This window comes from Nicotiana tomentosiformis, chromosome 4 (genome assembly GCF_000390325.3).
Source record: "Nicotiana tomentosiformis chromosome 4, ASM39032v3, whole genome shotgun sequence".
In the NCBI taxonomy this organism is placed as follows: Eukaryota; Viridiplantae; Streptophyta; class Magnoliopsida; order Solanales; family Solanaceae; genus Nicotiana; species Nicotiana tomentosiformis.
The window spans coordinates 91,572,198-91,592,054 of NC_090815.1; the positions used below are offsets into that span (position 1 = coordinate 91,572,198).

General features: G+C 37.1%; 1 protein-coding gene across 1 annotated transcript; it reads left to right on the forward strand.

The window, feature by feature from the left end:
- Positions 1–18,855: 18,855 nt before the first annotated feature.
- On the forward strand, positions 18,856–19,857 carry LOC104110288 (vacuolar iron transporter homolog 4-like). The gene has a single exon (XM_009619750.4). The coding sequence runs from the start codon at positions 18,964–18,966 to the stop codon at positions 19,630–19,632; it is 669 nt and encodes a 222-aa protein (XP_009618045.2). The 5' UTR covers positions 18,856–18,963; the 3' UTR covers positions 19,633–19,857.

Sequence of the window (19,857 nt, forward strand, 5' to 3'; positions counted from 1 at the left end):
TGAATTTCAGTAATAATCGTCACATGTCCTTACAAATGAAATTCCCATAATTATATAGGAACATTCAATCGTAACGGGTATCATACTTAATTTGGATTAATTAAGGGCATTAACTGTATTGATTGTCCATTACCATAAATAATTATAACTGACATATTTATGACTAAAGATTCCTTTTAATCGCTTCCCATTTCCCTACCTTATCTCTGGTTCATGTATCTTCCCTTCTTTGCAGTCTTCATTCATTCCGTTCCTATTTTTCCTTTGACAATTGTCAGGCTCGGTTCTTTTCTCTTATACTATCCCGTGCCTTCCGCACAACCTTAGTTCAATTCATTGAGAATGCCACTTGTCGTTGTATCGACACTTCACGTGTCATGCCTCGTCAGCTTAACGTCATTCCACGTGTCGTAACTTTTCATCAATACAAATAGTCCCCCCACTTTCTGAATATTCTCAATTGAATATTCGGGAAGTGGTAAGTTTTTATGGCGGGAAGTCCTTGCCGCCGCTTCTTGAGCATCATCATGCCTTTCTCAGAATCGATGTGTCGCTTGTCAAATCTATTTAATGCCCATGCCACATGGCCTCTTACGATTGGTTCTATAGTTTCTCAGTGCCTTTTAGGGTTCTTTCCCTACGGTTGTGCCAGTCACGAAGTGACGGTTCCATTAAGACGCTTCATAATGACCAGTTTTAATGAGGGTTGTATCTTCTTATAAACACTTCGTTCTTTTGATCTTTTGGAGTTTTCCTTCTTCAGCATCCATTACATTACTCTTTCTTTGTATTTTTGTATGCTTTCCTCTGTATTTCCTTGGATAATGATGTCTTCGATAATGGCAAATCCTCGCAAAGTTGTGATTGTTGATGAACTGCCCCTACTAAAAGTAGGATAGGTGGTAGACTCCGTAGCCTTGGTTCACTATCTAACCGTGGTTCCTCTTCTCAAAGTAGTTCTGCTAGGACATCTTCTTCTAAACCTAGGGCTCCGTTAACCCCCAGATCTTTTTCTAGGAATGAGGATTTAAATGAACCTGTGCGTGAACCTACAACTGCAGAAATTGTCCCCCAAGAATTCTCTTTTATAACTGACCGTGAAACCATGAGAAATCAAGTTTCTTCTATAGTTTCCCTCAACCCTGCTGAACTTTATCCAAGTTTGATCACTACCGGTCTACTTTCCTTGGTTCGTAGAGAGTTCCATTAGAAACTGGATTTCCCAGTTTTAGTCCCTGGTGCCAATCAGAGAATCACCTCTTATCATGATGGTTACTCTTTTGTTTATACCTACCCTTTAAATTTAAGATTTAAGCCTCCTATTGATTCAGTAATTATTGAGTTTTGTCGTTACTTCAACGTGTGTCTTGGTCAGATTGGCCCCATTGTATGGAGGACCGTTGCTTGCCTACGTTATTTGTCATATCTGGTTTCCGTCACTTTTACCTTTCGGTACTTACTTCACCTTTACTCTCCCAAATTATTTTGTGAAGGGGTCTTTTCTCTCGTGGCTAGAAGTAAGAGGGTGCTGGTTAGCCCTGAAGATGATCGAGATCGTGGCTGGTATGCTCGTTTCGTTGTTGCTCCCACTAGTGCATTAGTGCGTAAGTTCTCTTCTTTTTTGTCTTTTTCTATATACCTTGCATAATTTCTTGTAATCACGTACCCGTTTTGCAGCAACCATAGAGGTTTTTGATGAGATTCCCGACTTCCGTGCTTGGGTAGAAAAAATGTTAACTGCTGCCCCAATGGACAAAAGATCTTGGAAATTTCTTTCTCAAAAATTTGGTTGGAAAGTGAAGACACACGGTACATTTTACCTTCATAGTTCTTCTTTTTCTTATATTTGTTTATACAAGAATTTCTCATCCTTGCCTTTCCTTTTTGTTAGGATTTTATATTTATGGTATTAGCCCCATATCTGTTCAATCAACCAAACTTTCCGTGAGTCTTGCTCAGGAACAGATTCTGAGTGCTTCTTCCTCCAAAAGGAAAACTGATGAAGCCCGTGGCTCTAAAGATTAAGAAGAAACAGAGGAAGGATCTTTGGTGAGAAAGCCACGTGTCAAGAGACGCGTGGTTTCTGATGATGAGGCACCCCCCTCTCATGACCTTCCCTCTAGTGTAATTTCTTTCAGACTCATAGATGAGCCACAGAACGTTCCTTTAGTGATTTCTGATGAAGATGTTGTTGATCCCCCACCAAGTTTTATTGATAGATAGTTTGCTCAAGGATTCGAGGGTGAAGAAGCTTTCAGGCCTGTCTCTGAAGAATTGCCTCTTGCTTCCCTTCCAGATTCATCTACCATCAACATCTCAGTGCATTTGCCTGATGTTACTTCGGTTGTTACTCCCGTGGTTGTTTCTCATACAGAGGCTGAACCTTCTAGCAGTAGGAGGGAGATGAAAAGAGTCGTAATTGAGGTCCCTGAAGATGGGAACTTACTAAGAAAATCTTGTCAAGACGACGTGTGGTTGAAGCCACTGATTGGCCCCATGGAGAAGAAGAAATTAGAAAGCCACAGCTCACTGACTTTAATCAACGACATCGTTCATTCTTCTTTGAAGGTACAAGCTTATATTTATGTTCCTCTTTCTTCCTCATTCATAACTCTTCTACCTTTACTTTTTTGCAGATTAATTTGATTGGTACCGAGCTTATGAAAAGAGTTTCTCAAGCGGACCAGCAAGTTATGGTATTCTGCACCGAGGTTGACAATTAGAAGGAACAATTTGAAGGTCTTCAACTGGAAAAGGAAGTTCTTGCAGAAGAGAAGAACGCTTTTGAGCGTCAAATGAGGATGATTTCTGCCGAGCTAGCGGTTGAAAAATCCTCTTCCAATCAGGTTGGGAAGGACAAGGATATACTGGAATCCTCTTTTGCTAAACAACTTTCCAAGGCAACTAAAGTGATAAGGAGTTTGAAAGAACTCCTTAATTAAAAAGAGGTTTACGCGGGAGCATTGATTCAAACGCTTACCCAAGCTCAGGAGGATTTCCACGCCTCTGCATATAAAATTCAGTTCTTGGAAAGTTCTTTCGCTCCTTTGAAGACAACCTTTGATGCCTCGAAAGTAGAAAAAGAAGAGTTGAGAGGTGAGGTTGATCAGTGGGAGAAGGATTTTGAGGCTCTCGAGGATAAGCTATCGTTGAATGTGAGATTGGCATTTTTGAACACTCGCCTCGAGACTCTAATTGAAGCCAACCAGGAGGGTTTTGACCTTAATGCTGAGATTGCTAAGGCTAAAGAAGCAATTGATAAAACTCAGCAATGTCAAAGCTTTTCCTCACTCGAAGATGAAGGTTCCAAGGGTGATGGGGATGGACTTGTTCCTGGTAGAGCTGATGTTTAAGCCTCTTCTACTCAAGTTAATCCTTCTTCTCCCATTGATGATACCCCCGTTAATGATGCTCCTTAGTTTCTTCCTTTCCCTTTTTTTTGTCAGCTTTTATTTGGGACTTTTGTATGTTGGTTTTTCCCTCAGTTTAATTTTGGAATTTTAATGATGGATTAGAACCTTTTTGTTTTTATAAACATTTCAGTTGCTTTTGCCACATATTATGCTCTATGATTTTTTGATGTGTGAGCTTTTTCTTGCATTTAATAATGCCTTAACAATCCATGGCTTTGATAAATATGGGGTTTTATAAAAAAAAAGGTCCTTTTAGGTTAACGACACTGATAAAAATGATGTCTCATCTTTATATTGGTGCAAACATATGAAACATGAAGTAGACATGAAAAAAGGAATAATTTGAGGAAGTTTTATATTTTGAACTTTCAAATAAATTTCATACATTATTTTCATGATCGCTCGTACAACACTTTCATAACTTCTTTTATTGTAGCGGATTTTAAAATACAAAATCGGGTCTATAATCTCTTGAGTAAATACAAAATCGGGTCTATTGTCCAGTGAATAAATTTTGGCCTTAACCTAAAACTCGCAGGGACATGGAAAAATTCCAGAGGTTTGTTTCTTCAAGGTTTTTGATTCAGGCTAAACCGAAGTACGTCGTTTTGAGACTTTTGTTTTCTTCTACATGCATAGTCCCCCCAGTGTTGGAGCCTTCAAGTTTGAAATCTTGAACACTGGATTACTCCTTCTTTTTGGTCCATTCCCTGAAAAGGAAAATACGAACGGGACTCGGAGACATTTATTTAGATGATGACTGCATAACACTTTTTTCATCAGAAAGGTTGTAACCTAGACCGGGAATAAATCAGTATTTTGTGTGCCTTTCGGGTCTAATATTATCATTTGGTATGGGCTAGATTTTTGCCTATTATCTAAAATGGTAAGTAAAATTTAAAAGAATAAAACAAAAATTGAACTTGCGTGATACCTGTCCATGGGTACTTTCCTCATCTAGAAGTAGTACTTCTTCAAGTGAACTGCGTTCCAATTTGATGGTAGTACCTTTCCATCCATGGTTTCCAACTCGTATGCTGCCTTTCCAGTGATACCTCGAACCTTATAAGGGCCTTCCCAATTTGGACTCAACTTTCCTACGTTGGTCGCTTTTGTCGATCGGAATACCTTTTTGAGGACGAAGTCCCCAATCTTGAAGTATCTCAAATTAGCTTTCCTGTTGTAATATCACTCAATCATTTTCTTTTGAGCCGCCTTTCGAATTAATGTTGTTTCTCTCCTTTCTTCTTATAGATCCAAATTTACTTGCATCTCCTCCTTATTTGCTTTCTCAGTAAGATGTGTGTATCTCGTACTTGGTTCACCTATATCTACTGAAATTAAAGCTTCTGCACCATAAACAAATGAAAATGGAGTTTCACCCGTGCTTATTTTTGTTGTTGTTCGATAGACCCACAACAACCCCGGTAACACTTTTGGCCATTTGCCTTTTGATTCTTCTAATCTCTTCTTCAAGTTATTAATGATAACTTTGTTTGTCGACTCAGCTTGTCCATTAGCTGCAGGGTGGTAAGGTGCGGTCGTAATCCATTTGATCTGTCAACTTTGAAAGAATTCTGTGATTTTAGTACCTATGAATTGCGGGCCATTGTCACACACGATTTCCTTTGGAACTCTAAATCGACAGATAATGTTTCTCCAAACAAAATCCCTGACTTCTTTTTTTCGCACTTGTTTGAATGCACCTGCTTCTACCCATTTTAAAAAATAATCTGTTAAAACTAATAGACACCGTACCTTTCCCTTAGCTTGAGGCAACAGGCCTACGATATCCATGTCCCGCTTCATGAAAGGCCATGGTGAAATAACTGAATGTAACAGTTCTGCCTAGGCGGTGCAGGTTATTGACATATCGTTGACATTTATCGCACTTGGCTACAAAGCCTTCTGCTTCTTCTTCCATTTTTGGCCAATAATACCCTACTCTTACTAATGTTTTTACCAATGATCTTCCCCCGGCGTGATTGCCACAGTGCCCCTCATGTACTTCCCTTATTACATACTCTGTCTGCGATGGGCCGAGGCATTGTGCTAAAGGTCCGCGAAACATTTTTCGATATACATTTTCACGAATTAAGCAATACCAGGCGGCTTTTTGGCGAAGCAATTGTGACTTCTTTTTGTCCTCGGGCAAGACTCCATACTGCAAAAAGTTCACAAATTTGTTTCTCCAATCCCAAGTTAAATTATTAAAATTTACCTCGCTCTTGTCTTAGTCAAGTGCCGAATAAAATAAATGTATTAAGATAGCATTTTCTGCGTTCGTTACATCTGTGACAGACGCGAGACTTGCCAACGCATCTGCTTCTGCAATTCCTAAACCCGCTCCTTTAACGTTTGAAGAACCATCGGTAAGTAAAGTCCAAGTCCCCGAATTAGATCCGGTGAATACCTATAGTTCCTTTTCTGCTTCAAGAACTAAATTCATGTTGAAATCCTCTACAAAACCTGCTAAAACCTATGATTTTATCGCAGTTCTGGGTTGATATATGATATCATACTCAGTGAGTTCTATTGACCATTTAGCTAACCTACCTGATAACTCATGTTTATGTAATATATTCCTTAGAGGGAAAGTAGTTATTACAGAAATAGGATTACATTGGAAATAAGGTCTTAACTTCCTCGATACCATGACTAATGCTAAAGCAAGCTTTCCCAAGTGGGGATACCATGTCTCAACATCTATCAAAGATTTACTAACATAATAAATTGAGAATTGCTTACGTTTATCATCTCGTACCAATATTGCACTTACCGCTACTTGTAACACATCAAGATAAATGAGAAGCATTTCACCGTCTTTTGGTTTGGGTAGCAAAGGCGGATTTGACATATACAATTTTAGGTCCTTAAGGGATTGTTGTCATTTGTCAGTCCATTCAAATTAATTCTGCTTTTTCAATACTGAAAAAGAATTTAAAACTATTTTCTAATGACTTTGATATAAACCTCCCCAGGGTTGCTATTCTTCCTGTTAATCTCTACACTTCTTTTTTGATCGTGAGTATCTATGGTATTTCTTCGAGAGCTTTGATATGTGTAGGATTCACTTCAATACCTCTGTTAGAAATGAGAAAGCCTAAAAACTTACCTGAAGCCACGCCAAAATCGCATTTTTCTAGATATAGCTTCATATTGTATTTGCGGAGAATCTCGAAAGTATCTGACAAGTGTTGAAAATTATCCCCCGCTTGTATTGACTTGACCAGCATATCGTCAATGTAGACTTCTATGGTTTTTCCTAAGTGCTCTTAAAACATTTTGGTCACCAACCTTTGATGCGTGGCTCTAGCATTTTTTAAACCAAAAGGCATGACTTTATAACACTAAGTCCCCCTGTCTTTGATAAACGAAGTTTTTTCTTAATCTAGAAAGTCCATTTTTATTTGGTTATATCCTGAATATGCATCTAAAAACTCAAAAGTTCATGTCCTGCGGTGGAATCGATTAGTTGATCTATATGTGGTAGAGGGAATGAATCTTTAGAACAAGCTTTATTTAGATCAATATAATCTACACAAACTTGCCATTTTCCATTCTTTTTAGGAACTACTACGGTATTAGCTAACCAATTAGGGTACTTTACCTCCCGTATCGAACAAATTTTCATAAGCTTTTGTACCTCATCTTGGATTACCTGATTTTTTAAGGATCCTTGTTTCCTTTTCTTCTGCTTGATAGGTGGGTATGATGGGTCCTCATTCAATTTGTGAGTCATTACCTCCGGTGGTATACCTGTCATATCCGAATGCAACCAAGCGAAGCAATCTACGTTAGCTTGTAAAAATTCGATTAACTTACCTTTCATTTCTAGGCTTAAATTTGCTCCGACGTAAACTTTTCTGTCTGGTCAACGTGTAAATAGTACTATAGCTTCGAGTTCTTCAGCAGTTGTCTTAATATTTTCATTTTCTTCTGGCTCTTGAATAACATCAGGTGTCGAATCAACATCAGTCTATCCTGGAATGCCTTCAGTTGAGTTTTTTGCACCAATGTCCTCAACTAAGTTTTGTAGTTGCTATTTTGTTTCTACATCATTGACTACCTTAATCGAAACCACCATCGATTTAATACTTCTTGAAGCTTGTTGATCTACACGGATTTGACGAATTCCCCACTGTGAAAGAAATTTGATAACTTGATGTAATGTAAATGGGACGACGTCCATGTCGTGAATCCATGGTCTTCGCAAAATTATATTATATGCCATGTCTGCGTCTACCACCTGGAACTTTGTATCCTTAACAACTCCCTCAACAAATGTGGTGAGCAGAACTTCCCCTTTTGTGATAACACTTGAATTGTCAAACCCGGCCAAGGAACGTGTCTTTGGTTTCACCTTGTCGTTAGCTTGCATTTCGTTCACCATCCTTAGTAAAATGATGTTTATTGAACTACCTGGATAAATCAAAACTCGCTTTACATTAGTATCGTGTATAAGTAAAGATATTACCAGTGCATCGTTGTGAGGAATCACAAAGCTGTCCGCATCTTCATCATCGAATGTTATACTGTCTCCATCCAAGACTTGGAAAACTCACTTCCCATGAGTAACCGTGACTTTTGACATCTTTTTTGTAGCTGTATAAGTTACACTATTGACCTCATCTTCCCTAGTTATCACATTACATGTTCTCGTTGGTGATGGAGGTTTTGGGGGTTCCTGTCTGTTCTTCATATATGATTGTCTTCCTTTCTCGCTGAACAGGTCAGTTAGATAACCTTGCTTCAACAAGTGCTCGACCTCTCCCTACAATAATCTACAATCTGATGTTCTATGGTCATGATCGTTGTGAAACTCACACCAGAAATATGGATTCCTTTTGCTTGGATATGATCTCATTTCTTTAGGCCATCGCATCTTATCTCCCATACATCTCAAAACAGCTACTAACTCGGAGGTGCTGACGTTGAAGATGTAATCTCCTACCCTTGCGTGTATACCGAATTCGTTGCCTCTTGCATCTCGTTCCTTTATGAACCTAGATTAAGAGCTCGTATCTTTTTGCCTCGGTCTTGAGTCGAATCGTGTGTTTTCTTATTTAGATCGAGGGTCTCACCCAGCAGGTCCCATGTAAGGTTTGTACCTATTTTTTTCGGTCCTTTTTTCTGCTTCTGAACATCTCGATCCTTCTCTTTCATCGGTTCTTTGTTGTGCGACCATATCTTCTTCTATCCACAACTTTATGTTGTATTTGTTGTACACATCATTCCAAGTTATCGCTGGGAATTCCCTCAAACTCTCTTTCAGTCTTCTCGTCGCTTCTGAACTTTTCTCGTTTAAATTACTTGCGAATGCCATAACTGCCCAGTTATCGGGTACCCGAGGTAACATCATCCTCTCCCGCTGGAATCTATCTGTGAATTCCCTTAGTAATTCTGTATTCCCCTATTTTACCTTAAAGATGTTTTTCATCCTTTTTTCAACCTTCTGAGCTCCCGAATGTGCTTTTATAAATGAATCTGCAAGCTCAGTAAAAGAATCAATAGAATTTTCAGGTAAAAGAGAATACCACGTTAATGCTCCTTTCGTGAGTGTTTTACCAAATTTCTTAACCAAAACCGATTCAATTTCTTGTTTGGTTAAATCGTTGCCTTTTATGCCAGTTGTGAATGCAGTTACGTGATCTCGAGGGTTAGTCATTCCATCATATTTCGGAATATCAGACATTTTAAACTTTTTAGGAATTGGCAAAGGCGCTACACTTGGTTTCCAAGGCTGTTGTGAATACTTGTCAATATCCACCCATTTGATCACGAGTGGCACACCAGGTATTTGCTCTATGCGATCGTTTTGCTCCTTCAATTGTTTCTACAAAGTTAGTACCAAACTTTGTAGGTTAGAATTATTTGTTGTACCTGACCCTCCTTCGCGAGATTCATTTGGAATTCCTCCACTTCCAGAGTTGTCAAGCCCTGAGCGCGGGTCTTCTACGATTGTTGTATTGACTGGTGGAGGAGTTTGTGGCACGTTGGGCAATCCTCTAATAAAAGCTTGTAGAGAACTATTCATGTGTTCTGCAATCAATTACTTTAGAGCGTCCTGCTCTACAGTTTATTCATCTCCTTGTTGATCATTAGCGCGCGATGTAGACCTTACAGGTGAACCCCCACGGGATTGCTGAGGGGATCCCGTTGGAGAGAGGAGTGGTGAAGTTCCACCTTATGGGTTCAACTGGTTATTTTCGTTAGCAGTTGACATAGTTGGTTATCAAAAAGTAGAATTTGTACAGTGAAAAGATTATCAGATTCCCGATAACGGAACCAATTTGTTTAACAAAAAATAGACTTCCCGATCAAAGTCAATATTTAGAAGAAAACGGGTTACTGATAACCAAGTTTGACTTCACTTTCTTAGTAATCTTAAGAAAAATAAAAGAAATGATGGAAATAATTAACAAAGAAAAGTGTGGAATGGATTTACAAACATTTTCCCAAATCAAGGCCGGAAATTTAGAGAGTAAGCAAAGAATTATAGTATGAATTTTAGTAATAATTGTCACATGTTCTTACAAATGGAATTCTCATCCTTATGTAGGAGCATAGAATCGTAACATCTATCATACTTAATTTGAACTAATTAAGGGCATTAATTGTATTGATTTTCCATTACCATAGATAATCGTAACTAGCATATTTATGACTAAAGATTCCTTATAACAGCTCCCGATTTCCCTTCCTTTTCTCTAGTTCATGTATCTTCCATTCTTTGCAGTCTTCATTCATTCCGTTCCTGTTTTTCCTTTGATAATTGTCAGACTCGGTTCTTTTCTCTTATGCTATCCCGTGGGTATTTCTTCTGTGCTTACCGCGCATCCTAAGTTCAGTTAATTGAGAATGACACTTGTCGTTGTATCGACGCTTCATGCGTCATGCCTCGTCAGCTTAATGTCGTTCCACGTGTCGTGACTTTTCCACCAATACAAAAAGTCAATTAATATTTAGTGTTATTTTAGTTGATCAATATTACATTCATACTCTTATAGTGAACCGTTGATATATAATCTAACCAGAACACTAAAAGAACCTAAGAAAAAAAAACAAGAAACCAGCTTCTTCGAGCAAAGTGGATTAGTTGAATTTAAACTTAAAAATATATTAATTTGATTGGCGAAGCCGATTAATATTTTGGTGGGGAAAGGTAAATATTGCAACAGTAGTTTGGTTATTACTGTTTGGTGTTGACTCATTATTTACTCATTACTCAGGGAAAAGAAATGAGTACCAACAGAAAAGGTCCATGCGTTCTTAGCATTGGGGCAGCGGCTGCGCATATGTTTAAACCCACCCGCCCTGCACCCCGGACCGCCATCCCTATTGAAAATGGATTAGGCCAAAAATTTGCGCGCGCTCAAAGGATGAGTAAAGTCCAGTGTTACTACTAACTTATGATAATGAAAAGAGTTACCGTATTCAACTAAGTCAAAGGAACATTTTACAGGGAGAAGGAACCGGTCAATAACAGCCTTTCCACAAATCTTGAAATAGATAAGTAGGGAACTGAATGAGAATCAGAGTGTTAACCGATTAATATTGTAAAAGACTAAAACATTAATATAGCAAGCTCACACGATCAAGAATAATGTGAAGAAATACTAAAAGGAAATTTAGGATACACGACCAACAAAGGTGGATAAGGTCCAATGGACGATCCTTTGTCTATAAATAGGCCGACACTTACATGCATGAGGGATACATAGAGACTAATTTTAGTGCAATTTCAACAGATATTTTTCAATTACTGTTTTCATTTACATCTTCACGCTTTATCCCAATTATCCAATATATCAGCTTGTCACATGCTACTTTTTCAGGCTTTCAGGTGTGTTTGGTACGAAGTAAAATGTTTTCCAATTTTTTCATGTTTGATTGGCTTAAATATTTTGAAAAATATTTTTCTCATGAACTCATTTTCCTTCAATTGGAGAAAAATATTTTCCCTTGAAAATATTTTCTCTATTAAGAGAAGGGAAAATATTTTCCTAAACTCTTTTTCATCCTTCCCCACCATATTCCTCATCCCCACCAACTCCCCCTTCCCCCACACCCCAACCCAGCCCGCCTACCCACTCCACCCCTACCCCCATACCCCCTACCTACTCCCAACCCCAACACCCAACCCCTACCCCCACCCCACCCTAAATAGAAATATTAGTAATAGTACTTTTTTTTTATTTTGTAGATACAGTACTTTCTTTTTCATTTCAACAAAATGAGTATTTTCTTTTCATGGCGTCAAAAAAAGTATTTTCTTTCATTCCAACAAAAAAAGTACTTTCTTTTCATGATGTAGAAAAATATTTTCTTTCATTTCAACAAAATGATATAGTAAAAAATATTTTCTTTCATTTTAACAAAATGAGTATTTTCATTTCATAATGTAGAAAATGTATTTTCTTTTATTTCAACAAAATGAGTACTTTCTTTTCATGTTGTAGAATGAGTACTTTCTTTTTAGTCATGGAGCACAAATTTCAGCGTTATTTTTATGTGAAAAAGTAAAGCAGCACAATAATTTCTTTGGGTTTGTGTGAATTTTTAAAAGATTAATTAAATTCTTGAAGAAAATAGAGTACTCAAAACGTTGGGTATTTGGGGTGTGCGGGGGGGAGGGGAGGGGCAGAGAAGAGTAGCATAAGAAATTATTTTCCAAAAAAAAAATTCTACTCTCTAACAAACACTAAAAAATAATTTCTGAAAAAAAAAATTCACTCACCAACCAAACAAGAAAAATAAATGATAGAACTACTCATTTTCCAGGAAAATATTTTCCAAAATACCAAACGCACCCTAAATTTCTACTTCCCTTTTCCACTTTTCTTACACTTATATGAGGTGGGTCTAGAAATTTATAGTTGAGAAACTGAGTTCTTCCTTCAACAAAGTTAGTACCAAATTCGGCCAGTTTTTCATGAGCCATGATGAATAAGTAAATGTGTATCAGTTAATGACATCTTTACCCATACCATTAACTCTATGTCACTATGTGGCATACTCCTATCCATATCTTCCAAGCATTTCTTGTTACATTTCTTCTTTGAATTTATCTGTCTTTCTGCCATCTTAAATTGCTCAACTGATCAATGTGATTAGTTTGGAAACAAGGAATCAATAATTCAATAGCCAAACAAAAGAAGAGTATATATATTAGATCCCATTAAAGAACCTATCCCCTTCTTTAGCAATTTCAAGAAAGGAAGAAAACGATCAGCAACTTAATGATAACTCCTCATCTATATTTCTAAAGGTAACTACTTTTAGTGAAAAGTTGAGATATGAAGAATTAAAGTAAAGCCACAAAATGGGGTTCTTTTTCTGTTGGTAATGCAATAAGATAATGAGAGCCTGGTGACATTCGTGTGGAATCCACACTCTTCCCATTTATTAATATTATCGTATTCCCCACTTCTCATGTCTCACTAGCCAACCATCCAAATGCTTTCCTCTTCAGCAATCCATTTTCAGTTTGTTTAATGATTTCATTGATTCGAAGGGTACACCAATTGAAGTTTACTTAGATATACAAATCTTTTAAAACCTTGATTACTTTTGTTCTGAAATGTTACTTTATTTAAATCAATAAGATTAAGTGATTCTGCAAATATACTGTGCAAACCTAACAAAAGAATATTCCTCAATAATCAAAGCAAATTGACGTTGAATATCTTAAAGTATCTTGACCTATAACAATATTTATCAGTCTTGATAAAGTTTTGGTTCTAATTCTCTTTACGATCATATAGCGACGTGTACTAACTGAGTGAAAAAAAAATTAATTACTTTTATAAAATTAATAATTTAGTTAGTTGATAAAATGTACATTCTTAATACATAACAAGCTATTGAATATTCAGAGAAGGTTTTTCTGCACACCCTCAATGAATATTAGATTTCATAAAATAAAAAATTAAAGTAAACTAATATGTATGTATACTGAGAAAACGAGCCATAAGTCGAAGAGTGATTTAAGGTTGATATTTCATTGAGGGTGTGAAGGTAGTTATGGAAAGATATCCGGCAGTCATCAAAAGGTATTACAACTGTAAATAAAAAATAAAAATAAAAAAAAGATAATTACCAACAAAAAAAGGAACATTTCAGGTTAAGAATTTTTAGTTAAAATAATCTCGTTTTTTCCAAAGTAGAGATAGTGGGATCACGTGCCCAATTTGGGGTGCAGAAATGAAGCGAGACTAGGGATGTTTCTAAGATGCAACTCTGTTTAACTTGACTGTTTAATGAATATTTGGTTCTTTAAAAATAATTCTATAAATATTAAACCAAGCTAGGATTTAGATACTACTACATACTTTGGCTGTGTACTTGCTTTTGCATGAAAGTATGTTACGTTCCACTTGTTGCCCTGTCACGATCCAAAATCCAACTAGCCGTGATGACACCTAACACAACCCGCTAGGTAAGTCAATTAACAACTATTCAAATTAATGAAATTTATTAAGAGAAGAAATGATAATACAACTGCTTTTATACAAAGAATTTTTCAAGGACTGGTAGTACAAATCACGAGTTTCTAAGATTTAGATTTTTTTTTCTTTACAAGACTGAACTGAAATAATTACAACATCTGTTTGAAATGTAAATGAACAGAATTCGAATCTAATGCTACCAAGGACAAGTGATAGTCATAACTGGAACGCAAGTACATCTTCAGATCCAGCTCCCGTTGTATGCAGCAACATCAACATCAAACATCTGCACGCAAGGTGCAGAAATGTAGTATGAGTACAACCGACCCCATGTACTCAATAAGTAACAAACCTAACCTTAGGTTGAAAGTAGTGACGAGCTGGGATAAAGGTCAGAGTCCAACTCCAATAACCAGCCATAGTTCATAACAATATAATAAAAATAGTACAAGAAAATAACTTAGAGATAAGATGCTCAACTCGTTCACAGTTACGAAAAATAGGCATGTTTTTCAAGTATAAAAGTAAATCCCAAATCTTTCACCGAAAACACCAAAAACATATGAGTAAGTTTGAAAACTGTGACTTTCCCAAAAACCTTTCAACAATAAATAAGATGTTTCATTTTCAGATAGCATGAGAAAAGTACATCTCTATGCCTACATGTCAATATGCAGGTTAAATCATGAATGTCACAAAATCGGGTATCGTGAGGAAACGCATCTCTATGCCTGTATCTCAAGTACGCATGTCAAATGCAATGCATCTCAGTGATGAACCCATGTACTCACACTCTCAGAGTACTCAATCTCACTGTCTCGTACTCTCTCTCACCATGCTCAATACTTAGCACACTCAGTCACTCAGTACTGTACAAGGCAGATCAAACCAAAACATAAATAAATCCAGGGGCAGATCCAGCCCAATGCATATGAATCCAGGACAGATCTAGCTCAAAAATCCATAGAAACTGCGCCCATTGTGGATGTGCAGACTCCAGAGGGGCCGATCCAGCCCAAGCGCTAAAATAAGTTAAATCCTGGCATGAATCAATAAAGCCTACTGCGGCGTGCAACCTGATGCCATAAATATCACTCACAACAGACCCTCGGCCTCACTCAGTCATCAATCTCTCCAGTATCTCGGGCTCACAACACTCATGCTAGGCAGCCCAAATCAATGATACGAGATGTGACAATATACAATAACAGAGATTGAGATATGATATGTAATGATGAATGCGACTGAGTACATAACTACAATTAAGCAAATAACTAAACAGCAAAGAACGACCACTATGGGTCCTAATAGTACCAGGATATAGCCTAAACATAATTTCTAGCATGATTTACAGCTCAAGTGCTCTAACACATAGAGTACAGTAAAAATGTTTACATAAGATAGCTACACAATTCCATGCTATTGACTAAATCATAATTCACACAGTGCACACCCACACGCCCGTCACCTAGCATGCGCGTCACCCCAACATCAATCACATAATACGTAATTCGGAGTTTCATGCCCTCAGCACCAAGTTTAGAAGTGTTACTTACCTCGAACAAGTCAAATCCAATACCGAGTAAGCCAAACGATGCTCCAAAAATTCCATCCCGCGTGTACTGACCTCCAAACGGCTCAAAACTAGCCAAAAGCAACTCAAATACTTCAAATAATGCCAAAGGAAACAAACCCAGTCGATAAAGGTCGAATCTTTAATCAAAAGCCCAAAATCAACCAAAACGTTAAACCATGGCCTACACCTCGAAACCCGATGAAACTTCCAAAATCCGACAACTTATTCAATTACGAGTCCAACCATACTAGTTTCACTCAAATCCGACTCCAAATCGATGTTCAAAACTCAAAATTTCACTCTATAAAACTTTAGACAAAAACCCATTATTTCTCTTTTGAATCATCAACCAAAAGCCAAAAACGAGGATAGATTCATGAAATATAAACAAAATCGAGTTAAGAATGCTTACCCCAATTTGTGTGGTGAAATTTCTCTTCAAAGTCTCTCAAAACCGAGCTCCAAGTCTCAAAAATATGAAAAGAAACGACCAAGTCTCGAAATATAGTTTTGCCCAGGCTTCATCGCATATGCGATCATATCGTCGCATCTGCGATATCCGCTTCTGCGGTAAAATTCTTCGCTTCTGCGAAAATAGTTTAGCCCAGTACCCCTCGCACCTGCGGTAACAAAACTCCGCTTCTGCGAAGACCTTCGCGCTTGCGCTCCAATTCCTCACACCTGCGCTCCAATTCCTCGCACTTGCGCATCCACACATGTGCTCAATTCTCCGCTTCTGCGATCTTCCTCACCCAGCCTCTTCTCGCTTCTGTGATGGACAACCCGCATCTGCAAAGTCGCTTCTGCGATCAAGACTCCGCAGATGCGGCTACACCAGTACCATCAAATCTTCAACAATGCAACAAGAGATAAAAATAATTTGAACCACGTCTGTAACTCACCCGAGCCACTCGGGACCCCGTCCAAATATACTAACAAGTCCCATAACATAACACGGACCTACTCGAGGCCTCAAGTCACACATAACAATATCAAAACGATGAGTCGCACCTGAATTCGAACTTAAATGAACTTTGAACTTTCAACTTCCAAAACTCGCGCTGAAACATATCAAATCAACCCTGAATGAACTCAAATTTTGCACACAAGTCCCAAATGACATAACGAAGCTATTCAAATTTTCGGAACCATAATCCGAACCCGATATCATCAAACTCAACTCCCGGTCAAACTTATGAACTTTCCAAACCTTCAAATTTCCAACTCTCGCCAATTAGCGCCGAATCCTTCTAGAAATATTCAAATATAAAATTCGGGCATATGCCCAAGTCCAAAATCACCATCCGGACATAACGAAACCATCAAAACTTCGTTTCGGGGTCAAATTAACAAAAGTCAAACTTGGTCAACTCTTCCAACTTAAAGCTTTAATCATGAAATTCATTCTTCCAAATCACTTCTGAATAACTTGAAAACCAAAACCGACGATTCACACAAGTCATAATACATCATACGGAGCTACTCATGTCTTTAAACTACCTGCGAAATGCAAATGCTCAAAACGACCGGTCGGGTCGTTACATTGCCCTTTCCTACTCAAAATATGATAGTAACCGGTTTTGTCCCAAAATATGTAGGCATTTATTTACTTATGGAGAATAAATTTGACAACATTTTGGAGATGAAAAATCAAAGTACATTAGTAATGCAACTTATATGCTCCAAGAAAGATCAATAGCGGTTTTCCACTTAATTTCATGTGACCCGAACTCTTTATCTAATAGTTCAAGGTAATAGTGTTTCACTAACTAACTCTCAAACTACACAAAATGGAGCATATAAGTTGCATTTTTTTCCTATTTCCTAACATCAGAATAGTAAAATAATTTTTTATAAATGTTAGTCAAATTTCCCTTGATTTGATTCTCAAGTAGTGAAAATGGCAAACATTTGGAACATTGAGAAAACTAGTCAATAACACGTTACTTTTCTTTCTAATTTTTAAACTGGTTCTTCTTGGCTACCTGTTTTAATTTTGTGTATATAGATAGTCGCGATATTATGGAGAGAGACAGAGAGAGAAACTCCGTTTGAGTTTACTTATATATAGATCATATAGGAAAGAAAGAACTTTGAAATGTTATAACGACTTTGGGAGATTGTGCCAGTCATCTCCACCATATGATCATAAAGATAAAAGTGAAAAATCCTTCGATCCGATTTTCGAGTGCTAGATTGGATCACAAATTTTCGATCCAATTTTGTGAAATATAGCTTCATCTACGACGTCAATAAAACGCACACGAATTCAAACAACAAAAAAGCGACACTACACTACAATATTATGAGTCATTGATTAAAATCACAGAAATAGGGTTATATATAGATAAAATATGCAAACTACATGAATGGCAACACAAAATTTAGATGTTATAAATTCTTACTAGACTAAAACAGTATGTTTTGAAAATATATATTTGACCTTATATGTACTTGTTTTCACACACACATATATATACACACACATAACCACGGGCGTTTTATGTTGGATCCGCAAGTCGTATTTGTCCTCTTCTATGGACATAAAACTGAAGAGTCTATTGAGGAAAAAGGCAAGTAAAACTTCTCCTTTCGGTCTTTCTTTTTCTTATCTTTATTTGTCATGCCTTATTCGTGACGTCCTAATTCTGGTATAACAACATCCCTTAAAGTAATTTCTCTCTTTTTCCCTTAAGCCAATCCCAGGTTAGCTTAGAAATCAGAAAACCATTTTCTGTTCTCTTTTTCTTCTTCCTCTCTCTATATTCCATAGTGATTTCCCACTGTATATCCTACTCTCTTTCATGTCAAAGGTTATTTTTTTCGTTCTCTTAACTCTTTTTTGGAAGTCCTTATATAAGAATCTACGAGCAAATTAAATACTTCGTTATATAATTTTCATCAATTTCTTCAGGTGCAATTTTGTAACATGTAGAGAAGTAATACGGAAAAATTATAGAGATTTTTTTTTATCTTTTCAGGATGTCGTGAACTGGCAATGATAAAAGGGCAGATTTTTTTTAATTATTTATATATTATTTTCATTACTGCGGAGGAGCTTTAAATTTCCATAAAAAGTCGTTCTTTCCGAAAAAAAAAGAAAAAATTATCAAAGAAGACATGAAAAAAACTCTTCATTCTTTAAACAAAGATCATGCAAACAAAAGCTTATGTTTCGTTTTATATCACCAATTAATTCGTATACTCCTCAATAATTTAAGCTAAAAAGGAGAACCCAATGCTTGCAAGACTCCATCATCATTTTACTAAAAAGAAACAAAAAAAGGGAGAGTTCAATTTTTTCAAGGTACAAAGAATTTTATGTATTCACGAAATCTCTTTATGTTATTGCTCATGCAAAGTCCCCACACATTTTCCCCACTACTACAATATAAAATTTTCTTTCTATAAATACCCAGCCTTAAGAGGCGTGTGTCAAACACAGTCATCTACTACTACTTTCTTCCACTCTTTGCCTACTTATTTATTTTCAAGTCATTATTTTCTGTCAAACAAAAAGACCATGGCTTCAAACCAAGCAAATACTCAACAAGAATCCAAGTTCACTCTCCCTATGAATGACTTGGAGCAACAAGTAACCCTAGAACAGGAAGTGGATGAGAACGAATTCGACTATTCGAAACGATCCCAATGGCTCAGAGCAGCTGTTCTTGGAGCCAATGATGGATTAGTTTCAACAGCATCATTGATGATGGGGGTTGGAGCTGTGAAAAAAGACATTAAGGTCATGATCTTGACCGGATTCGCCGGTCTAGTGGCCGGAGCTTGTTCTATGGCCATCGGAGAATTTGTCTCCGTTTATTCTCAACTTGACATAGAAGTGGCTCAAATGAAAAGGGAAAAGAGAAGAAACGCTAACAGAGAAAAAGAAGATGATGATGCGAAAGATAGCTTGCCAAATCCAGCACAAGCAGCAGCAGCATCAGCCCTAGCATTCTCAGTGGGTGCAATGGTGCCATTATTGGCAGCATCATTTATTAGGGATTACAAAGTGAGAATTGGAGTTGTTGTTGCAGCAGTGACCTTAGCTTTAATGGTGTTTGGATGGTTAGGAGCTGCTTTAGGGAAGGCACCAGTAGTCAAGTCCTCAGCTAGGGTTTTGCTTGGAGGTTGGTTGGCTATGGCCATAACTTTTGGCTTAACAAAATTGATTGGTTCTAGTGGCCTCTAAACTCTATATTACTATTTGTGGCATAATGCTTTAATTTGTCAAAAAGCCACGCTTCTTTATTTTTACTTTATATTCTTCTTCGTGTTATAAATTTTGTTATAGCTAGGATATATATATATATAGATTGTAATCCAAATATTTGTATCTCCCTCATGCTCTGATTAACCGTATGCATGCATTATATTATTGTATCATAACATAATAAGATTCCACCCCTTCTATTAA